The sequence below is a fragment of the Dama dama genome, chromosome 23 (genome assembly GCF_033118175.1).
Source record: "Dama dama isolate Ldn47 chromosome 23, ASM3311817v1, whole genome shotgun sequence".
In the NCBI taxonomy this organism is placed as follows: Eukaryota; Metazoa; Chordata; class Mammalia; order Artiodactyla; family Cervidae; genus Dama; species Dama dama.
In genome coordinates, this window is record NC_083703.1 from 14,278,466 (window position 1) to 14,301,582 (window position 23,117).

The 23,117-nt window shown below is 43.7% G+C and overlaps 1 protein-coding gene across 1 annotated transcript in view; it reads left to right on the forward strand.

The window, feature by feature from the left end:
- ITIH2 (inter-alpha-trypsin inhibitor heavy chain 2) overlaps positions 1–23,117 on the forward strand; it is a 32,705-nt gene that overhangs the window by 7,934 nt on the left and 1,654 nt on the right. Inside the window, exons 5-20 of the mRNA XM_061125642.1 lie at positions 446–615; positions 3,416–3,520; positions 4,386–4,548; positions 5,934–6,041; positions 6,673–6,801; positions 7,102–7,218; positions 8,690–8,858; positions 9,824–9,949; positions 10,630–10,811; positions 11,786–11,971; positions 12,336–12,475; positions 14,857–15,026; positions 15,517–15,654; positions 19,933–20,046; positions 20,688–20,886; positions 21,951–22,123. Coding sequence (XP_060981625.1) covers positions 446–615; positions 3,416–3,520; positions 4,386–4,548; positions 5,934–6,041; positions 6,673–6,801; positions 7,102–7,218; positions 8,690–8,858; positions 9,824–9,949; positions 10,630–10,811; positions 11,786–11,971; positions 12,336–12,475; positions 14,857–15,026; positions 15,517–15,654; positions 19,933–20,046; positions 20,688–20,886; positions 21,951–22,123 — 2,389 coding nt within the window. The remainder of the gene's footprint in view (positions 1–445; positions 616–3,415; positions 3,521–4,385; positions 4,549–5,933; positions 6,042–6,672; positions 6,802–7,101; positions 7,219–8,689; positions 8,859–9,823; positions 9,950–10,629; positions 10,812–11,785; positions 11,972–12,335; positions 12,476–14,856; positions 15,027–15,516; positions 15,655–19,932; positions 20,047–20,687; positions 20,887–21,950; positions 22,124–23,117) is intronic.

Consider the following 23,117-nt stretch of genomic DNA (forward strand, 5'->3'; position numbering starts at 1 on the left):
GTAGATGAGGTTCAAGAAGGTAGGTAGCAGCATGGGGCTTTGGGGACCACCTGTGTGTTCCGCCCCACTGTACCCCTGGAAATGCCTGGGTCCCCCTTCTACACTGCACACCGGCATCCTTTCCTGCCCTCTGGCCCTGTATTCAGAGTTATTTCCTGCACTTTCATAATCCAGTCTTGCTTCCCCACAACCATTTCCTCCTCATATTCTAACTTGCAGAATCATTGTTAATAGACTCACAGCACTAGAGAGGCATCTCAAGATTTCTTAAAATAAGAGCAAGCTTCTGCCTGCAGGATATCCCAAGAACTTAGGAGAATGCCTAGTAAAAGCTGAGTTATATACTTAATGATGCCTTAGAATTTTTTGTACTGTTATCATCAAATATGCAATGAAGTTCTATCATTTTTCTCCAAGTACAGTTGTCTTTTCTTGCCGATTTCAGGAAGATGTTGATCAAGTGACTCTTTATAGTTATAAAGTCCAGTCTACTATTACTTCTCGAGTGGCCAATACTGTTATCCAGACCAAAGTGGTGAACCACTCTCCACAGCCTCAAAATGTCGTGTTTGATGTGCAGATTCCCAAAGGAGCCTTCATCTCCAACTTCTCCATGTGAGTAACTCCCACTCAGAACCAGAAACTGGATATGCTCTGCTCACAGAATCAAACCCCTCCCATAGTGGACCTTTAGTGCCTCAATGCCTCGTGGCTCCATACCCAGCATCTTTATTGTTTAATTGCTAAGTTTTATCTGACTCTCTGCTACCCTATAGACTGTAGCCCACCAGGCTCATTTGTCCATGGGATTTCCCAGGCAAGAATACTGGAGCAGGTTGCCATTTCCTCCTCCAGGGGATCTTCCTGAACTAAGGACTGAACCCAAGTTTCCTGCATTGGCAAGCGAATTCTTTACCACGTAAATCACCAGGGAAGCCCAGAGAGGACCCTGGTGGTCAGCAATTCCAGGGGTTCTCGCTTTCAGAGCTGTGGACCCACTGGACATTGAGTCATCTTGGGTGGGACCCAATAATTTGCTTCTGTTCAGAGTAACAGAATATGCAAAGGATTTTCTTTTCTTTTCTTTTTTTTTTTCAATTATTTTTATTAGTTGGAGGCTAATTACTTCGCAACATTGCAGTGGGTTTTGTCATACATTGACATCAATCAGCCATGGAGTTACATGTATTCCCCATCCCGATCCCCCCTCCCACCTCCCCCCCCCACCCGATTCCCCTGGGTCCTCCCAGTGCACCTGGCCCGAGCACCTGTCTCATGCATCCCACCCTCGCCTTCTCCCACAGAGTCCAAAAGTCTGTTCTGTACATCTGTGTCTCTTTTTCTGTTTTGCATATAGGGTTATCATTACCATCTTTCTAAATTCCATATATATGTGTTAGTATGCTGTAATGATCTTTATCTTTCTGGCTTACTTCACTCTGTATAATGGGCTCCAGTTTCATCCATCTCATTAGAACTGATTCAAATGAATTCTTTTTAACGGCTGAGTAATATTCCATGGTGTATATGTACCACAGCTTCCTTATCCATTCATCTGCTGATGGGCATCTAGGTTGCTTCCATGTCTTGGCTATTATAAATAGTGCTTCGATGAACATTGGGGTGCACATGTCTCTTTCAGATCTGGTTTCCTCAGTGTGTATGCCCAAGAGTGGGATTGCTGGGTCATATGGCAGTTCTGTTTCCAGTTTTTTAAGAAATCTCCACACTGTTCTCCATAGTGGCTGTACTAGTTTGCATTCCCACCAACAGGGTAAGAGGGTTCCCTTTTCTCCACACCCTCTCCAGCATTTATTGCTTGTAGACTTTTGGATAGCAGCCATCCTGACTGGCGTGTAATGGTACCTCATTGTGGTTTTGATTTGCATTTCTCTGATAATGAGTGATGTGGAGCATCTTTTCATGTGTTTGTTAGCCATCTGTATGTCTTCTTTGGAGAAATGTCTGTTTAGTTCTTTGGCCCATTTTTTGATTGGGTCATTTATTTTTCTGGAATTGAGCTTCAAGAGTTGCTTGTATATTTTTGAGATTAATCCTTTGTCTGTTGCTTCATTTGCTATTATTTTCTCCCAATCTGAGGGGTGTCTTTTCACCTTACTTATAGTTTCCTTTGTTGTGCAAATTGCTTTTCTTTTCTAATGAGTGAAAGCATTCTTGAGCCTGTCTCTATGGCAGTAATCTCCCACTTCCTTAGGGAGAGGCCATATGTTCTATTTTGCTTCAAAAACTCTAATCAGACTGCTCTGACTAATCATTGTTGGGACAGATTAGGTGACAGCAAGCGAAGAGTAAGGTAGTAGAGACAGAGATGACAAGAGAGGACAGAGGTCCCCCGGGGAGATGTTAGAAAGAGAAACACAAACTTGGCATGGGTCGATCAGCACTTTTCTCTTTCTTTCTTGGCTCTTTTCCACCCTCAAAGGATCCTTAATACATGGAAGAATGGTCTTACAAACCATGTCAGCCAGAGAGCTAGTGGTTTATCAATCATAGCCCCAGGCGCATTTGTCATTCCAAAGGGCTGCACCGAACAACCCTTAATCCAAAGAATAAACCTGGAAAATGAAAAAACATTTTTAAACATTTTGCCTTGGTGTATAGTTGACCTACAATGTTGTGTTAGTTTCAGGTGTATAGCAAAGTGATCCAGTTACACGGCTACATATGTCCATGCTTTTGCAGATCCTTTCCCCATGTAGGTTATTAAAGAATATTGAGTAGAGTTCCCTGTGCTATACAGTAGGTCCTTGTTGCTTATTTTATATATAGTGGTGTGTGTGTGTGTGTGTTAATCCCAAACTCCTAATGTATCACTTCCCCTTCACATTTCCCCTTTGGTTAACCATATGTTTGTTTTCGAAGTCCCGTTTCTATTTTGTAAATAAGTTCATTTGTATCAATTTGGGGGGGATTCCACATATTATGTGATGTTTGTCTTTCTCTGACTTACTTCACTTAGTTTGCTAATTTCTGAGTCCATCCAAATTGCTGCACATGGCATTGTTTCATTCTTTTTTATGGCTGAGTAGTATTCCAGTGTGTGTATGCACCACATCATCTTTATCCATTCCTCTGTTGGTGGACACTTAGGTTGCTTCCGTGTCTTGGCTGTTGTAAATAGCGCTACTGTGAACACTGGGGAAGAAGCATCTTAAACACAAGTAACAATATGGGAGAGAAAGCTTCTAGTACAGGAGCCTACCTCATCTATCTTAAATCACACTGTCAGATAAAGGAACTCCGTTTATGAAACATGCAAATGTCTCTCTACTTGAAGGTTCTTTCCAGGTGCAAAATGATAAATAATTCATTATGTCCACCAGGTTGGGCTGTTGGCTCGTTTGTTTGTTGTGCTTTTATTCAGACCATCTGTGGCCCCTGTGTCATTTTTTAGGACTGTGGATGGCACCACTTTTACTAGTTCTATTAAGGAGAAAACCGTGGGCCGAGCCCTCTACGCTCAGGCAAGAGCGAAAGGCAAGACAGCAGGACTGGTGAGGTAAGGGCAGGGTCCCCATCCATTGCTGCCTGTGCTCAAGCCCATTCCCTCCATGGCAGGCCAGCCCCCAGGAAGGCAGAGAAGCTCATCCTTCTCTGCTAGGTCACTTCTTTGCGGTACTTCCCTGATCCCACACGATCCAATTACCCACAATCTCACCTTGCTTGTTTACCATTTAAATTTTTTAAAAATCACTGACTGTTTCTCCTAAGGCTCAAATCACCCTCATTTGACAGCCCTGCTGTTTTCTCTTTAAAACCATAAACACTTCAAGTTGAATGATCACATTGGACTTGGTGCATACGGGAATAAATAAGGTATTAGTGCTGGAAATACATATTCAATTTGAAATAATAGATGTCTTCTTTATGAAGACTTTTAAAAATGTAAAGAATCCCTAGAATGAGTCTTACCAGCAGTAGGGGAAAGGTGTGCTGTCCTTTGGATCATCTAAACTGGGATTGAGTTCTGACCGTACAGCTGACTCGCATGTGATCTCAAGTGGGTTCCTTACCCTTTATGAACCTCATTTGTCATCACTTGCTAAATGAAGGTCTTGGTGTCAAGTTGACACACAATGATATGTGTCAAGTTCCTGGCATGTAATAGAGGATCAATAACCAGTAGCTCTTTGCAGATGATACTCAGATCTGTAAGAAGCTCTGCAGGAAAAAAGATCAGGTAGGAGAGGGGAGGGGAATTCCAGGCTACTGGAAGGAAATTGACCTAGAAGTTGCTGTTATCTCTACTGGACCTACCGTTCGTTCTCCTAAGCAATGAGCAGGTGGCTAGCCCAGGGCATCCTGGACACCCTCTGCGTAGATTCTACATGTGCTGACTTACGTGGGCGGGCTCGCATCTTTAGGAGCAGAGCTCTCGACATGGAGGACTTCAAGACTGAAGTAAGCGTCGCCCCCGGAGCAAAGGTGCAGTTTGAACTTCATTACCAGGAAGTAAAGTGGAGGAAGCTGGGGTCGTACGAGCACAGACTCCACCTGCAGCCAGGACGACTGGCCAAGCATCTGGAGGTGAGCTGGGTCCCCATCTGTGCTTTCTGTTTGTCTTCTCTTCGTGGTGTTCCATGCCACTTGACACTGCAGGACAGGGCGGTGTACGGAAATTGACTCTGGGTTTGGAGTAAGGAAGTGCCGCTTCCTTACACGTTTCAAGGCTAGCTCATCTCCTTATTTGCTGAGTCAATTTCCTGTAGCTGCTGTAGCAGATGATTGCACACAGGGGCCTTATGACAACAGAGATGTCTTCTTACACAGTTCTTGGGGCGGGGACTGCAGTCAAGGTGTTGGCCGGGCTCTTGGGGAGGGTCTGTCCCTTGCAGCTTCTGTGGTCTGGAAGCTGCTGGCATTCCTTGGCTTGTGGCCTCGTGGCCCGTCATTCTGACCTGTGCCTCCCTGGTCACATCGCCTTCCCCTCTGAGTGTCTCAAATCTCCCTCTGCTCCTATAAGAACATTTGTCATTGGATTTCGGGCCCACCGGGTGGTTCAGGATGATCACATCTCAAGATCCTTTACTGTATCCGCAAAGATTCTTTTCCCAAATCAGGTAGCAGTTTCAGCTTCCAAAGATTTAATGCAGACATGCCTCTGTTGGGGGTTGGGGGTGGGGGACCATTCAACCCTCTACACTGACCTTCCAACTAATGCCTATCCTCAATTTTCTCATCTGTGAAAAGAGTCCCATAACATTTCTTAGATTCCTTGGTTCCAAGTGTGATGAGCTTTTGGAAATAGGTGGCCAATAATAGGAGGTCAGCGAAGGTTGAGTTCACTGTCTTTGTCTGCTCCACAGTCCCCCCATTGCATCCCAACTGTCATCACCTGGAGAGCAGGGCCTGTGTAGGGCAGCTTGAACTCACTTCTGCTGTAGTCTTCACCTCTTGCCTTGAGAACTGAGCTGCTCTTTTCTTGGCTCGAAATTTGTTAACATCATGTGAACGTTTGTGTAAGAGGCAGAGGAGGGCTGGCTGGAAGAAACCCAGGGAAGAACACAATTCACCTGGTCTCTGTTTGACACAGACGAGGGTGAAGCAGACACGTTGTAGATTGTCCATAGACGAAGAAGATTCAAGGGGATGAATGGATCATGTAAAATTTTCTTATAAATAAGAGTGGAACAGCATGGGATGGAGTAGAAGAAGGAGAATTAAATTCCAGAGAAATAAAGCAATAGAAAGGGAGCCCTGACTTACCCAGAGGGTCTTTAAGCCTCCCTGGTGAGATGCATCATATCACACAGGATTTAAACAACTTGCTGAAGGGATGGTGGAGCCATGCTAGATCATCTTTGGGAGATCCTGGAGATGAAAAGAGCAGAGGACTTAGAATTGATAATCGTACTTCTTGCTCAAAGTCTTGAAAGATGTTTTAATGCTTTAGGTAACTTTTCCACTTCTAGGTAGATGTGTGGATTATTGAACCTCAAGGACTAAGATCTCTTCATGTTCTGGACACATTTGATGGGCATTTTGACGGCGTTCCCATTGTATCTAAAGGACACCAGAAGGTACCACAAGCAGTGATGTGATGGAGTCTGAGTGGCCACTGGTTCACGGGTTTTCCTCCCCTTCTCGGCTCTAGCGGATGGAAAAGTTGTCAGGTGTTGAGCTCAAGGAACTGTGATCCCTGAGCAAAGTCTAGGGCCCCCCACAGGACATACAGAACAAAACCAATTGTTTAATTGCATTGTCACCAGTGTCTGTCCATTTTGAAGCCCATTTCCCCCAAGTCATCCACTGAACCGGTAGCTAAAAGACAGTTTTCACATAATATATAGAGAATTTTCCTTTATCACTGCAAGAGATACTCAGCTTAATTTTCTCTGCCTTAATGGCCAATAGTAACCACCTTTGGAGGAGTCAAAGTCCTTTAAGAACTTTTTGCCAACTCTTTCTAGAGCTGATGGCCATTTCTTCCATGGGGTGGGGGTGAGGGGGAGGGAGGAATTCTTCGAATCTCTTGTAAAGGACTGAAGCCTGGCCCACAGCACTGAAGGCTGCTAGATGCCCCTCTGATAGGACCACTGATGCTGCTTGGGTGCAGAGTGGCCCTGGACCTTCACCTGTGTGTGTGGGAAGGTGTTCCCCCCGGACAGGGAGCGGGCAGAGACCGGGCTCTGACACCATTGCTCTTTCCAGGCACACGTTGCCTTCAGGCCCACAGTAGCACAACAGAGAAAATGCCTCAACTGCTCAGAGACGATGGTCGATGGTGACCTGGTGGTGATGTATGATGTGAACAGAGAGGAGAAGGTTGGGGAGCTTCAGGTGGGTGCAAACAACTCTCAGGGGCCAGCCCTGCCTGAGCCAAAGATCTGTTTCTTGTTGAATAAACCCCAAAGGAAATGCCATGGGAGGTAAACTGTGGAAAGGCTGGGCCCTTTCAGAAAAGGACGGAGCGGGCACAGGAAGAAAGGAGAGATGGACGTAGCCAAGCTTCTGTTCTTTACGGCCGTCCTGCCTCCTGCTCGCCGTGGTCTCCGCTCCCCTCTCAGTCCCCAGACCCCCATCCTCCTCCATGCCAAACACTGGTAATGGTTCGGCTCACACATATGTCCTGTTTTTCAGGTATTTAATGGATATTTTGTCCACTTCTTTGCTCCTGAGAACATGGACCCAATTCCCAAAAACATCCTGTTTGTCATCGACGTTAGTGGCTCAATGTGGGGGATTAAAATGAAACAAGTGAGTAGCCCTGGGTTGCACTGGTACCCAGGACACCCTGCCTTCTCTGATCTCCTCATGATGGTGCAGTTGTTTGAGGCCCCTTCCCCCTAGAGCTAGTCTTAGTTCAGGCTGCTCAGAAAGTAACACAGGCTGGGTGACCTCTAAACAGGAGAAATTTATCTCAAAACCCGCCTTTTTGCAAAATTTCGCTGCCGTATAACCTCTTCTCACTCTGCTTAGGCTTCTGCTTCATATTCCTTTGGTTCTCCTGCATGACATTTTAGACTAATATCTTGCCATTGTGCATGAATAACTTTGAAAACGTTTAATGCACAGTTTTTCTAATTATGTTGTAATTCCTTGAGGGAGATCATTCCATCTCACGTCTTCCAGTTTGGAGTTCCGCATAGGCTCCTTCAGTGTTAATGGTGTAGGTGCAATTGTGATCAAGGACATCCTTTATTTTCCTCATCAGTCCACCCATTCAACCAGTTTGAACCAACCAATGACTCTCCATTCATTCAACAATCATTTATGACCACCCAAGTGTTCACTACTGTTCTAGGATCCTAAAGACGGAAAAGACTTGGCCCTGCCTACCTATCACCAGGTTCTCAGCAGTGGCACTTGTGACATTCAGGGCTGATGAATCCTGTGTCGTGGGGACCACACTGAAGATTGTAGGATGTTTAGCAACATCTATTCACTAGATGCCATGGAACTCACCCTCCTGGTCATGACAATCAAAGATGTCTACAGAGGGCTTCACTGGTGGTCCAGTGGCTAAGAATGGCTAAGAATCGGAGATGTACCAATAGAGTGAAGTGTATGATGCAGGAGAGGCAGGGGACAGACGCCAGAGCCACGCCTTTCAGTAGATAAGAGAGAGCCCAACCTAGCTCACCAGCAGATGGATTTGCATTAGGCAGAAATGCTTCTCCTAGTTCTTCTGCATTACCAGACATCAGGGAAAAGTGTATGGGCACAGATCCTGGCAGGGGGTGAGGTTTATGGTGACAGGGGTTGTAGAAATCTTCTGATGACTTCCATTTCTCAGTGAAATAAGATTCCAGGTCATCAGCTGAGACAGGAAGAGGGAGGTGGTGGTGGTTTGAAGAGGAAGCAGATGAGAAGCAGGAATTAATGCGTGAGAAGCCTGAGTAGAGGGATTTGAGAAATACATTTGATTTTCAGGCACCACAAAGGGGACATCTGAGGCTCAGGATTCTCAGTATAAAGTCAGGCGGGTGAGACTGGTCACACATGACAAAACAAGACGGTAAAACTTTCAGTATCAAAATGCAGACAATACATTTTCGGACGGACTAGAAGACTGTTAGATCTGTGTTGACAGAGGCGGATTTATGAGGTTTGTGGGAGAACCATAGCTCGAGCCAGTGCTTAAAATGATGAATGATTGGGCTTCCTCATTTCTTCTTAGGTTTAGAGAGTATGTAGTAAGACCCTTCTCCATTCTCTCTCGAAATAGACGGTGGAAGCAATGAAGACCATTTTGGATGACCTGCGAACTGAAGACCATTTCTCCGTGGTTGATTTCAACCACAATGTTCGAACCTGGAGAAACGATTTAGTCTCAGCTACTAAAACACAGGTTGCAGATGCCAAGAATTACATTGAGAAAATCCAGCCCAGTGGAGGTGAGTGGGTTTAGCCTAAAGCCCAGTGAGAAACTCCCACAGGATTCAGTGGAGTCCTGAGAAATATGAGAATCAGTTGAGAAATATGATTCCTTACCCCAGTGGCCTTTGCCTTAATAATACATTTATTATTAAACAATGCATACTAAGTGCATGGTGAAAGCATAATGCATACCCCATCCCCCACACATTTTTAACCATTCTGTCCTCAGAAAACGGTGTCAATAAGTGACACTAGCTTTCCTATGACTCACACAGTAAGAGAAAGACAAATACTATGTGATATCACTAAAATATGACATAAATGAACTTATCTAAGAAACGGACTCAGACATACAGAAGAGACTTGTGATTGCCAACGGGAAGCAGGGTGGGGCAGGGATGGATTGCGAGTTTGGCATTAACAGATGCTAACTGTTATCTATAGAATGAATAAACAACAAGGCCTACTACTGTATGGCACAGGGAACTATCTTCAACATCCTGTGATAAGCCATAATGGAAAAGAACACAAAAAGAATGTATATTATATATATATGTATAACTGAATTACTTTGCTGTACAGCAGAAATTAACACAACATTGTATGTCAGCTAAACTTCAATTTAAAAAAGGGGGAAAAACACATAGAATAACACATAATTGTCTGCAGAACAGTATCCAAATATGTCAAGGGCTGAATAAGTAACTTCACATTGGTGGTTAACAAAATGACTGGTGCTTTGAAAACGTTACTTCATCTCTAAAGGAACTGTTCACTATTAATACAAAGTGAATATTTTACTCCACTGGGGGATCTGGACCAGTCTGGGCAAAATTTGGAAAGCAGTTGAATGATTTGGATACTGAATGAACTACATGTAAGTCATCACCAGACAGATGAACCTGGGCTCAAGGCAAGAGGTGGTTGTTTCTGTGGAAACTCAGAGTATATAACAGACCAGCACATTCTCTGGCTTTCCCAGGCACAAATATCAACGAAGCCCTGTTGCGGGCCATCTTTATTTTGAATGAAGCCAATAACTTGGGAATGTTGGACCCCAACTCTGTCTCGCTGATCATCTTGGTATCTGATGGGGATCCAACAGTAGGTAAGTACCCCTTCCATTTTAGTGATACATATTTTTCCTGTTGTTTCTTGGGAACGTGATTGGCTTAAAATGGGAACTCGAATGGCATTTGCCTGAGTGTCTACACCAGCTTGGGCTTCCCAAATGGCATAGTGGTATAGAATCCGCCTGTCAATTCAGGAGATGCAAGAGACACAAGTTCAATGTCTGGGTCGGGAAGATCCCCTGGACCAGGAAATGGCAAACCCACTCTAGTATTCTTGCCTGGGAAATCACATGGACAGAGGAGGCTGGCGGGCTGCAGTCCGGGGGTTTGCAAAGAGTCGGACGCAACTTAACAACTGAGCATACAGACAGCACTAAACCAGTTTAAACCCATGCTTCCTAAAAGAAGAGTTCGTTTGACCCTGAAACACTCACCCCACTTAAAACAGCCTCTAGATGTTTGGGAGGGGGATGCTGAATGCCTCAGCTTCACCTCCACAATCTGGGAAAACTTGAATTTGAATTTGAGGCTATGCTAGGAGGATTGCTGATAGATACATACTAGTGCAGTGTCTTATCTCCTCAATGTAGCTACGTCGAAGCGTAAGTGCATTTTTAATTTGGACGAATTTTGCCAAACTGCCTTCCATGGATGTTCCCAAAATTTTGTGCCATTGCCTCCTCATTCCTTTCCTTCCTGTCCACATCAACTTTAGGTGAACTGAAACTGTCAAAAATCCAGAAGAATGTGAAGCAGAACATACAAGACAACATCTCCTTGTTCAGTTTGGGGATAGGATTTGATGTGGACTATGACTTTTTGAAGAGACTCTCCAATGACAACCGTGGGATCGCACAAAGGATTTACGGAAACCAGGACACTTCTGTCCAACTCAAGGTGACTTTGTTTTCTGTTCCTTTTTTGGTCATTGTTCACTCGAAATCATTCAGCTAGCAATATCTGATGCCTAAAAGAAGATGGCTGAATTCAAGTAAAAATTGTCATTATTTCAGCTGTGTTAGTTCCTTTCTCATGCACCCCACCCCGACTTGTATATCTGCTGTAACAGTGAGATGAGAGGCAGTTGATGGGTACCAAGGTCCCTAGTCCCTGAACACGTCTTGGGAAGCACCATCAAAGTTTCTTGAATCTCTCCAGTCCTGCTACTTGTCAAGAGAACTGTTCTTCCTTGAAAGTACATTGGCATTGGGACTTCCCTGGTAGTCCAGGGGTTAAGACTGTACTTTCAATGAAAGGGGTGCAAGTTCAATCCCTAGGTTGGGCAACTAACCTACATGCCAAGAAAATTTTTTTTAAAAAAAGGAAAAGTATATTGGCATCTTGGAAATCAACGTTTTATAATGCAACACAAAGCCAACTATAGCCTGTTTGTTTCCTTAAATATAAAGGATATGTATGCATCACTTGTTTATTTTGACTAAATGGACCAAAAAAAGATTAAGGAGAGGAGGAATGTATTTTACTCTACCCTCTGTTGGTACCAAGTACCATGTATCAATAGAAGGTACTGTATATAAACCTGGGGACAGGTAAGAGACAGGTTCTAATTTAGGGATGTCCACCCAGATGACTTATCTTATTATGAGTGTCCATGAGCTTTTCATGCTCGTCATAACAGAAAGAAAAAGTGCTGGGCCCTTGAACCAAGAGTAATCTTCTTCACAAGCCCTGGTCGTCTCTATTTCAGATCATGTAATAACTATGAGAATTTTCCATAGCTTTCCACAGAGATCTTGGAAGAATACTAAGCACTTGAAGAATCTCAGAGAAAAATGCTTCAGATTTGTAATGTGGTGTGAAAATAATGATTTCTCTGTCTTTTTTCTTTTTTTTTTTTTAATGAATTGTAGAAATTCTACAACCAGGTCTCAACTCCCTTGCTCCGGAATGTTCAGTTTAACTATCCCCAAACGTCAGTCACAGACGTCACTCAGAACAGTTTCCATAACTATTTTGGAGGCTCAGAGATTGTGGTGGCTGGAAAAGTGGACCCTAAGAAATTGGGGCAGTTACAGAGCATTATCACGGCAACTTCGGTACTTTTGCTTGTCTGCTAATTCTAAAAATATTAATTATCTCCTGGGTACATCTTGTATATTAACAGGCTGATAGCAGAATTCCAAGAATCACTTAGGTAGAATAAAAGCAAAAAGTGAAAAGGAACTTCCTGAGAACACCTGTGCCATCTTCCCAACTATGGTGTAAATCCTTACCTTTTTCTTCTGAAACCCAAGCCCAGACCCCAGAGGTTGGCACTTACTTCCTCTTGTGTGTTCTTTTGGATCATTTTGCATCCCCCTGCAAGTTGCCTGCTACCCTGACTCACTCACAGTATGTCCTTTAGGAAATGTGAATTGTTTAACTACAGTTCCATTCCCCTGGTGTCCTTCCATCGTCTAGGCCAACGCAGAGTTAGTCTTGGAAACCCTGGCTGAGATGGATGGCTTGGAGGATTTTCTATCCAAGGACAAGCATGCAGATCCTGATTTCACCAGGAAATTGTGGGCCTATCTGACCATCAACCAACTTTTAGCTGAACGGTAAGAAGACCATATGCCACAGGGATTTGCAAAAGGTTAGCCGAGGTTACTTGACGTCACAGACAAAAAAGAGTTTGGAACCAAGAAAGGCAGCAAATTATTTCAGGGTTTGGAGTATTCATTTCCACTGGTTTCAAGCACTTTTGGGGCTTCCCGGATGGCACTAGTTGTAGGGAACTCACGTGCAAATGCAGGAGACATAAGAGACGTGGGTTTGATCTCTGGGTTGGCAACCCACTCCAGTATTTTTGCCTGGAGAGTCCCACGGACAGAGGAGCCTGGCAGGCTACAGTCCGTAGAGTCACAAAGAATCAGACATGACTGAAGTAATTTGGCATGCATGCATGCAAGCACTTTTAACTAAAGCGGGGTTCACTCTCTTTTTTCTTGATGGATGTGATGTGCATTCATTTTAAATGTACAGTTTAATGAATTTTAACTATGTCACCCATGTCATCAGTACTGGATCCAGTTTCAGAGCACTTCTTTCATCTCTGAATCTCCTTCATTCTTCTTCACACTCAACACGTACCTCTTGCCTTGAGTAGGAGTCACTCTTCTGACATCTGTCACTATTAGTTGTCTATGACAAAATTTCTTACAGTGATACAAACTGTATTCTTTTGTTTCTGGCTTCTTGCACTCCATATGATGTCTGTGAGGTTCATCCATCTCATTGCAGTGGGTATCATGAATTCATTTGCATTCACTCCTGAAAATAGTTAAATGTCCAAAGAGAAATTTAAGGTTATTGCAATTCTGATATCACCTAAGGACTTCCTATAGATACTGTTTCATCTCTGGCTTCTCAGCTGACTGGTGTTTAAATGCTCCAATACAAAAACTATGTTTCTAGAGCAATGTATGTTTCTTTGACCACCATCAGGATTATGGGGTGGGGTTGGGGTCGGTCTTTGGTGAGGGAAGTGACTGCTCCTCAGCCCCTCCACCTATTTGATCAGATTCTTGGGGAGGGGGAGCAGACTGGTCTGAATGAATTTGGGAAAAATGAAATATAGAGGTATAACTATACTCAAAAAATCCGTGATGTCAATAAGATTATAAAACAGACACAAGATTGTAAACTGTGGCTTTAGAGTGAGTGAGCAATGTCTCCTCCCCTTTAGAAAGGCAACTGGGTAATTTAAAGGGATATAGCAAATTGGTGCTGAAGTTAAACATTGATTTAAAAAAAAAAAAAAACAATCCCTTAAACAAATCAGTGGTTGCCAGCACTTGGGGAGCAGGAAGGATGCATGGGGGGTGGGGGTTAGGACCGTGAAACTACTCTGCTTGACACTGTAATGATGGATACCTGTTGTGATACATTGGTCCAAGCCCACTGAATGTACAGCACAAGCATGACCCCTGATGTCGGCTGTGGACTTTGGGTGATGATGACGTGTAGATGTAGATGTATTGATTTGACACGTGTACCACTTCTCATGGGAGACGCTGAGAAGGGGGAGGCTATCACGTGGGGGAGGGGCAGGGAGTAGATATAAAATCTCTACGTTCTGCTCAGTTTCACTGTGAGTATGAAACTGCTCTGAAAAATAGTCTGGATGTGTGGTCACCAAGGGGGATTGAGTGGGGTGGGGAACGGAGGAGGAGTTTGGGAGGTGGGGGCTAGCAAATGTAACCTGTTCCATGTAGAATGTATAAACAACAAGGGCCTACTGTCTGGCACAGAGAACTATATTCAGTATCCTATAATAAACCATCATGGAAAAGAATACTTTAAAAAAGAATGTAAATGTATATATATGTGTGTATATATGTATGTGTAACTGAGTCACTTTCCTGTACAGCAGAAATTAACACAACATTGTAAAGCAATTATACTCCAGTTAAAAAGTACATTAAAAAAGAGTAAAAATGACTAATTTCCAGAAAACTCAAAAAAAAAAAAAAAAGACTCTCCTAAGGACAACAAAAAACATATATTTTTGTTGTTATTGCTAATTTAATGAGGAACATTCATAAAAATAAATTTCAGATCCATCAAAAAAAAGAAAATAACAATGTAAATCAACTGTACTTCATTAAAAAGAAAATAATAATCATAATCTGTTTAAAAAGTTCCAAGAGAGAGGCTCAAAAGGGAGGGGATATATATATATTAATATCATTATGACTGATTCTCATTGCTGTACGCAGTAACAAACACAGCATAGTAAAGCAATTTTTCACCAATTAAAAAATAAAAGAAGAAATAAAAAAAATTCCTTCCTTCAGGGTACATAACCAGGTAAAGCACTAAGCTTCACGAAGCCAGCTCGTTCTGTTTTCCCTCGTGGCCCCCAGAGTCCTGGTTGACCCCAGAAGTATCGGAATTCGGTCTTGTGATGCTATCCAATGTCTCTGTTTCCCGAACATAGGAGCCTGGCTCCTACAGCTGCTGTGAAAAGGGAAATTACAAAGATGATCCTGCAGATGTCTCTGGATCACCACATAGTGACCCCCCTCACGGCGATGGTGATTGAGAATGAGGCCGGGGATGAACGCATGCTAGCAGACTCCCCTCCGCAGGACCATTCCTGCTGTTCAGGTGAGTCTCCCTACCTGGAGAAGAAGTATTTCGGTCGGTTTTCTTATCCTGCAACAAAGTCCTCCATCCCCTCCTCTCTCCATCGCTAGCCCGTCTCCTCGTCCCAATCCTGTGTCCTTCAATTGGGTGTCCTCCACCCAATCCAGGTGACCCTCCTGCCAGTTGACTTCGGTGACAGTTCATCGCTGCCATCTTCGAACATGTTTGCTCACTTGTCCTCCAAAGAAATTCTGAAAATCTGTGTACTCCCCTCACACATTATTTAAATCAACATTAAAAAATCCTCACCTTCTTTAAATAGTTACAACAAATTTCATTCATGATGACACATGGAGCTGAAAGAGAGAGGACCCAGAAATAAAAATAATTCTAGAAAAATCTAGCTGAGAACCGCTGGCGTTGGTCTGCATAAATCCAGTTCTTAAAATTATAAGCAGCTTCTATGGAAAAGTAACCCCAGAAATGAATGGATACAGTTTTCTCCACGCAGGTGCCCTGTATCATGGCAGCAAAGTGACCCCAAATTCAGTCCCATCGTGGGTCAACCCTTCGCCAGCGCCAAAGGTCCCAATGCCTGCTGTCAGTGCTCAGGTGCTTGAGTCAACCCCTCCACCACATGTGATGAGAGGTAAGAGGATAAACGCTCTGGGATGGAAGAGATGCACCTCTCATGTGGGGAGGGCCAACGGGTATCCGTGGAAAGGACATTCTCTTTGGAGATTGTTCACGACACTCACGTGAACTTGCATTACTTAACAGTCAACACTTCATGTCCTTTATTGTGAAAACAGGCATCATGATTCTATACATGACTGGGTTGTTGATGAAATGTGAAACCATCTTTAAAGAGCTAGCATGTAATAGTCACTCAATAAACAGGTGAAGCTATCCATCTTAGGATCAAAAATATTTGAATGTTATTTCCTGTAGAATTGCACTGTTGTTATTGTTTAGTGGCTAAATCGTGTCCCACTGTTTGCAACCCCATGTAGTATAACCCACCAGGCTCCTCTGTCTATGGGATTTCCCAGGCAAGAATACTGGAGTGGGTTGCTATTTCCCTCTCCAGGGGATCTTCTTGACTGTGGGATGGAACCTGCATCTCCTGCCTCTCCTCCATTGGCAGGCACATTCTTTACCACTGAGCCACCTGTTCAGTTCAGTTGCTCAGTCATGTCCAACTCTTTGTGACCACATGGACCACAGCATGCCAGGCCTCCCTGTCCATCACCAACTCCCGGAGTCCACCCAAACTCATGTCCATTGAGTCGGTGATGCCATCCAACCATCTCATCCTCTGTCGTCCCCTTCTCCTCCTGCCCTCAATCTTTCCCAGCATCAGGGTCCTTTCAAATGAGTCAACTCTTTGCATGAGGTGGCCAAAGTACTGGAGTTTCAGCTTCAGCATCAGTTCTTTCAATGAACACTCAGGACTGATCTCCTTTAGGATGGATTGGTTGGATCTCCTTGCAGTCCAAGGGACTCTCAAGAGTCTTCTCCAACACCACAGTTCAAAAGCATCAATTCTTCGGCACTCAGCTTTCTTTATAGTCCAACTCTCACACTCATACATGACCACTGGAAGCCACCTGAGGAGCCTGTAAAACTGCATTATCATCACATTATTTGCAGGACTATTTGTTAATTTGCTTGCTTGGTTTTAACAGTGTATTTGAAAATCCTAGTTTTGCTCAGTGTTTAAAAATCTAGAGCTAGAGACCTTGGTTCTGTGTTTTAATGAGGCCCTCTTGTGCCCAGCTCCTACACAAAATCAATTAACCAAGTATTTACTGATGACAGAGCATGGGCTTGATGGTGTGAGGAGTGCAGAGCAGGCCAAGACTCTGTTTGTGCTCTGCTTGAGTTGACCCTGCATGTCTTGCTCCCACACACACTTGAAGGAGCACATCAGGATGGTTGGGAGAATCAGTTTGTAATCAGACAGTGCGACTTTAAGTCATGGCTGTGCCACTTACTAACTCTGTGATGTGACCTTGGGCAAGTCACTGGTCCTCTGCAGAACTGCAGTGAGACTTAGTTAATGTTTGCAGAGAGCTTAGTGACAGTATCTGGAAAACAGCAACCTTGCACTGGACGGTACCCTGCTCTTTTGATTTTATTCTGGAGAACACAACCACTGCAGCTCCTAATTCAGGTCTTTCTCTTCAGTCCCTCCAGTTCTGAGGCTCAAAGCCTGACAGTGTGAAATTACTCCTCTCGACCCGGTCACCAGATACTGTGGCTTCCACCAGATGTCTCTTGAATTTCTCTCCCCATCCCTCCCCAAACCAAGTCACCATGCTAGTTCCTGCATTTAACATTTCTTGCTCTAATGACTGCTCTCTTAGCTACTAAATGGTCTTCCTGTGTGTACTTTCTGATACTTAATTCATACTGAGACCAGTAATTGTAACATTGGGTCGGCCAAAAAGTTCGTTTGGGTTTTCCTGTAATGTCGTACAAAAAACCTAAATGAACTTTTGGGCCAACCCACTAAAATGGGGTCAAATCATATTACATTTATTCTCTAAAACCTTTAAAAGTTCCCCGACAGAATAAAGGTCTGTTCTGTAGCAGGGTGGTCCATGTTCTCTAAGACCTACATTCTTGGTCTTATCAAAAACCCATTCTCCAGGTACCTTGAGTTACTATCCAGACAAATCTTCAACTTCTCTCCCTCCCTCCATACCTTTACCCATTCTGTCCACTCAAGGATAGAATCTCTCTCTCTCTCGTGTCTTTTACCTACCAGTCTTCTCCTACCTTCAAGGCTTCATTCAAAAGCCAACTCTTTCAATTGTTTTCTCTTTTTGGCCACACCATGGTATGCAGGATCTTAGTATCCCTTGCCCCCTGCCACCAACCAGGGATCAAACCCATGCCCGCTGCAGTGGAAGTGCAGACTCTCAACCACTCACCCACCAGGGAAGTCTCCGCTCACCCTTTCATAAGGTCCTTCTCCACTTGCCTGAGTGGAATTGATCCTCCTTTCATCTTCATTCCCAGAGCGTTGTGCTTTGGTCATTTGTCTATCGTTTACTTTATTCCATCTCATATGAGTGCTTGGGTCTGCCTTCATGAAAGAAAAAAGGATATTCTGTTAAAGGAAAAAGATTAGTCATGACATCTGTGAAGGCACAGTAAGGAAGATTTTATTCAAGGGGATGTAGGTACGACTACATTGGGGTATTGCAGTGGGGTACAGAGATTGGACTCATTCTGAACACACCATGGGAAACTGGGCGTTTATAGACAAAAACAGGGTCAGTGGATGGAAGATTACTAAGAGGAAGCATCAGTGGGTAAAGGGGGTCCGGTTAAACTGACCTAACAGGGCTTCCCTGATAGCTCAGTTGGTAAAGAATCTGCCTGCAATGCAGGAGACCCCGGTTCAATTTCCTGGGTCAGGAAGATCTGCTAGAGAAGGGATAGGCTACCCACTCCAGTATTCTTGGGCTTCCCTTGTGGCTCAGCTGGTAAAGAATCTGCCTGCAATGCGGGAGACCTTGGTTCGATCCCTGGGTTGAGAAGATAACCTGGAGAAGGGAAAGGCTACCCACTCTAGTATTCTGGCCTAGAGAATTCTATGGACTGTATAGTCCACGGGGTTGCAAAGAGTCAGACACGACTGAGCAACTTTCACTTCACTTCAACAGGATTCTTGCTGAAGGTAGGCTGAGGGATCAGACCTCACCTAGTGGGGGGCCGGGGCGGGGGAGGAACCTGATTAAGATACAAAGGTGATCAGATATGGAGGGTGGAGGATTCTAGCTAAACCTCCTGAGTAGGATTTTTGCTAAAATTGGACAATGCAGAGATGAACACAGAGGTCCTGAATTTTAGGTTGAACTTGAAGAGTTCAGGGAAAGCTGAGTTTATTCAAAGACAGAATCTTTGTCATGCCATTAAATTGCTCCTATCTTGAAGGTAGGGACCATGACTTTTATAGCTACACCAAACACTGCCTAATTCAAAGCTTTGCACATAATTTGTTTTTTTCTCACTAAATATTTGTTGAATGGTTAAACAAACAAACAAAAAAGATCAGCCAAAATAATGGTGTCTAGTAACAAAAGAGTACTTTCTTGGGAACAGTTTGATCCTTGATTGCTCTTGGAATTGATCGATACTAATTTGTAAGCCAACAGGTAATATGTCTTTTTTATTTTTATGCAGCGTGTTAGATACAGGTACTTTGTCTATATAAACATTCACTGTATACACATATATGTTGTTGTTCAGTTGCTAAATCATGTCCAACTCTTTGTGACCCTATGGACTATAGCCTGCCAGGATCCTCTGTCCTTCACTCTCTCCTGGAGTTTGCTCAAATTCATGTCTGTTGAGTCGGTGATGCTATCTAACCATCTCGTCCTCTGCCACCTCCTTCTGCTATGCATATGTATATGTAGTGCATATGTAGTATGTGTATAGTGTGTGTGTGTGTGCGCTTGTGTTTCTTCTTCCTTATGTCTTTCTTTTTTAAATATTTTATTTATTATTTATTTATTTGGCTGTACAGGGTCTTAGCTGCAGCAAGTGGAATCTAGTTTCCTGACCAAGGATAAAACCCAGGTCCCCTGCATTGGGAGGGCAGAGTCTTAGTCACTGGATCACCAGGAAAGTCCCCCTTATTCATTTTTCTCTCTAGCCAAGAACATATGGCGTGGCTACAGAATGAGTATCCACTCTGTACAATAACCTAGAACTTGATGGCAGCTCCATGAAGAGGGGACAGTGCTTGGACCCTGGGTCCCTGGTGCCTAGAAGAGTACCTGGCATATAATAGGAGCCCAATAAACATTTGTTCTTGTGAAATTGAAGATGTTCGGCAATAAAATACTGTTCAAAATAATCTTCTTTTCTATGATTTTGCTTAGTTTCATTTTCTTTGTATATTTTCCAGTTGAAAATGACCCACACTTCATCATCTACCTACCAAAGAGCCAAAAGAATATTTGTTTCAATATTGACTCAGAACCTGGAAAAATCCTCAACCTTGTTTCTGATCCAGAATTAGGTAAGATAAAAATATACTATATTTGAATTCGACTACTAGGTCACAGTCATTCTTTGCTATTGTTTTTATCTGGATTTCTTTCTTTCCCACCTTAATAAAAGTGTTTTATATATTATATATAGGACTTCCTAGGGGGTGCAGTGGTAAAGAACCCGCCTGCCAATGCAGGAGACTTGGGTTTGATCCCTGGGTCAGGGAGATCCCCTGGAGGAGGAAATGGCAACCCACTCCAGTATTCTTGCCTGGAGAATTCCACGGACAGAGGATCCTGGAGTGCTATAGTCCATAGGGTTGCAGAGAGTTGGACATGACTGAGTACAGCACAGCATATTTTTCAAGCTATATTCTTCAAGCTCTAATAGTAAGAAATTAATTATAAATATATTCTTGTTTGAACTATTATAGATACAGTACTCTGAGTATAAACTAGCAGAACTTGTGATATAATTCATTTAAACCATAAAAAATTATAAAATGAAAATTACAAAGGAAAAAATGATGTGTAAATCCTGAAGCAAAATAAAACAATAATTTCCCATATTGTCGTGTTTTATAAGTTTGAGTTATCGTGCCCACATGTGCCAAAAAAAAAAAAAAAAATAGCACATGGGACAAAAAAAAACTTGTTTCTTTCCCTGCAGGGATTTTGGTCAATGGACAGCTCGTTGGTGCCAAGAAGCCCAAGAATAAAAAACTCAGCACCTATTTTGGGAAACTGGGATTTTATTTCCAGCGTGAAGATGTGAAGGTAGAAATCAGCACGGAGACCATCTCCCTTACCGGGGGGTCCCGGACATCCGTCTTGTCCTGGTCTGACACGGCCCACGTGCTCAATCAGAGGCAAGTACTGTTACATCCGGACTCAGATGCGACCTCGACCCATGATCCCATCAACCAACCCAGACGTCCGTGACACAGAGAACTCAAAATCCTCATTTTAAATGTGAGGAAGTCGAGGTTCAGAAAAGATTGTGTTCCTTCCTTGCCCTGCTCTTGGCAGTAGAGTTTGTGTGTTTTGGTCACGGTGCGTCTCAGCATATCCTAGCACCCGGCGTACAGTAGGGACTCAGTAAGGACGCGTTGGACAAGTGAATGAAGCCGTCAGCTGAAAGCCAGGCAGCTGTGTCAGGGCGTGCTCAGAAACCCTGGGACGTTGTCTTATGAATAATATCTTCTCATGAGTATCTGTTCATTGTTGATACAGAAATGTATACACTGACAGAATTCCAGTGCTAGGAGATACATCAACATTCTGTGATGAAAACATTTTAAAGCTCTTAGAAAACTGGGGTAGGGTGGGGAGGTTTGTACTGGGCAGGGTGAAGTCATGTTCGGGGTGGGAGAGGAATGATTTGCTAAGTGAGTCAGTTCTAGGGACTTCACACTTCCAGTGCAGGGGCCGTGAGTTCGATCCCTGGTCGGGGAGCTAGAGGCTACATGCTGCAACTAAGAGATTCCATATACTGCAATGGAGATCTCAGATCCTGCAAGCTGTAACTAAGACCCAGTGCAGCCAAATATATATTAAATTAGTGTTTAAAAAAAAAAACAATAAAAAATAAAGCAAGTCAGTTCTAGAAACATTCATTCCTCTTTTATAATTTTTGAGTGAGGTGAAAGTAGCTCAGTTGCGTCTGACTCTTTACCTCTAGCTGGCAATCTAGCTCACGCAGGAGCTTCAGTAGACCTATTTTTTCTCTACACCTGGCAGGTGTCTCATTCAGGCGACTGCATGGACTATAGCCCACAAGGGTCCTCTGTCCATGGAATTCTCCAGGCAAGAATACTGGAGTGGGTGGCCATTTCCTTTTCCAGGGATCTTCCCGACCCAGGATGGAACCAGGAATTGGAGGATAATTGTTTTACAATGTTGTGTCATTAATTCCTTTCTGCCTTCCCACTAGGGTGCTTGTTTCTGTGAAGAAAGAGAAAACTGTGACTATCACCCTGGATAAAGAGATATTCTTCTCTGTTTTACTTCATCGCGTTTGGAAGAAGCACCCAATCAATGTCGACTTTTTGGGAATCTACATCCCGCCTACAAACAAGTTTTCTCCTAATGTGCATGGGCTGATAGGTAAAGTGTCCCTGGACCATCTGGCTGGTGTGGGACTGGCCACCCAGTCTTGAGCAACTTTGCCTCAAGGTTAGAATGTTTGGTTAGAATGTGGAAAAGTGACAGGATGGAGTGGAGGCTTCAGGAGGACCCACACTCTGCACCTGGGTCTTAATTTATGAAAGTGCCTGAGTGACACAGAGAGTTCAGTGTCATTGACAGAGTGTAATATTTGTCACTGTTCACAGTTTCCATAGAAACATGAAGTGCATCTTGCCATGCAGGGCCATGGGGAGAAAGCCAGATTTGGGTCAGGAACCAGAAGCAGAAACAAGGTCTAGGCTAGAACCTTTACTCTGTGGCAGAGACAAGACAGAGCAGGTGGTGTGGGGTTGGTTGGCTTGGTAATTGCAGCAGGCGTTAGGTTACAGGATGTCTTTCCTTGCATGGTAGCCGGCTCAGGAATGATGCCTCTGGGTCTCACAGGCCAGAGAGAAGAGGCCTGGCTCTGGCTTGGTTCATTTGAAGATTCCAGCTGGGCTCCTGGCTGAGTCCTTTGCTATCTTTCATATTTGGCTTTCCCAGGGAGGGGTAGATGGAGTGTTTAAGATATCAAACATCATAAGATACAGAGAATAAAACACAAGATTCCTCTAACAAAGCAGTGCAGGGTGACTCAGTCATGCTAGAGCCAGGACTGTTTGCTGCTCCAGACAAGGTTTTCCCAGGGCTGGGCTTTCATCACCAACTGGGCAGATAAAGAGACCGGATGAACACACTTTAAATTTTATGCTGAAGATTTTTTTTTTCACTGAAGAGAAGTGAACTGGCTTAGGAAGTCTGTGATAATGAACAGGGTGTCCACGTAAACCTTCCCTACTTTGTAAAGATCTATGGCAATTTAAGTGTACACTAGCATCAATACTTTGGCCACCTGATGTGAGCTGACTTATTGGAAAAGACCCTGATGCTGGGAAGGACTGAGGGCAAGAGGAGAAGGGGGCGACAGAGGAGA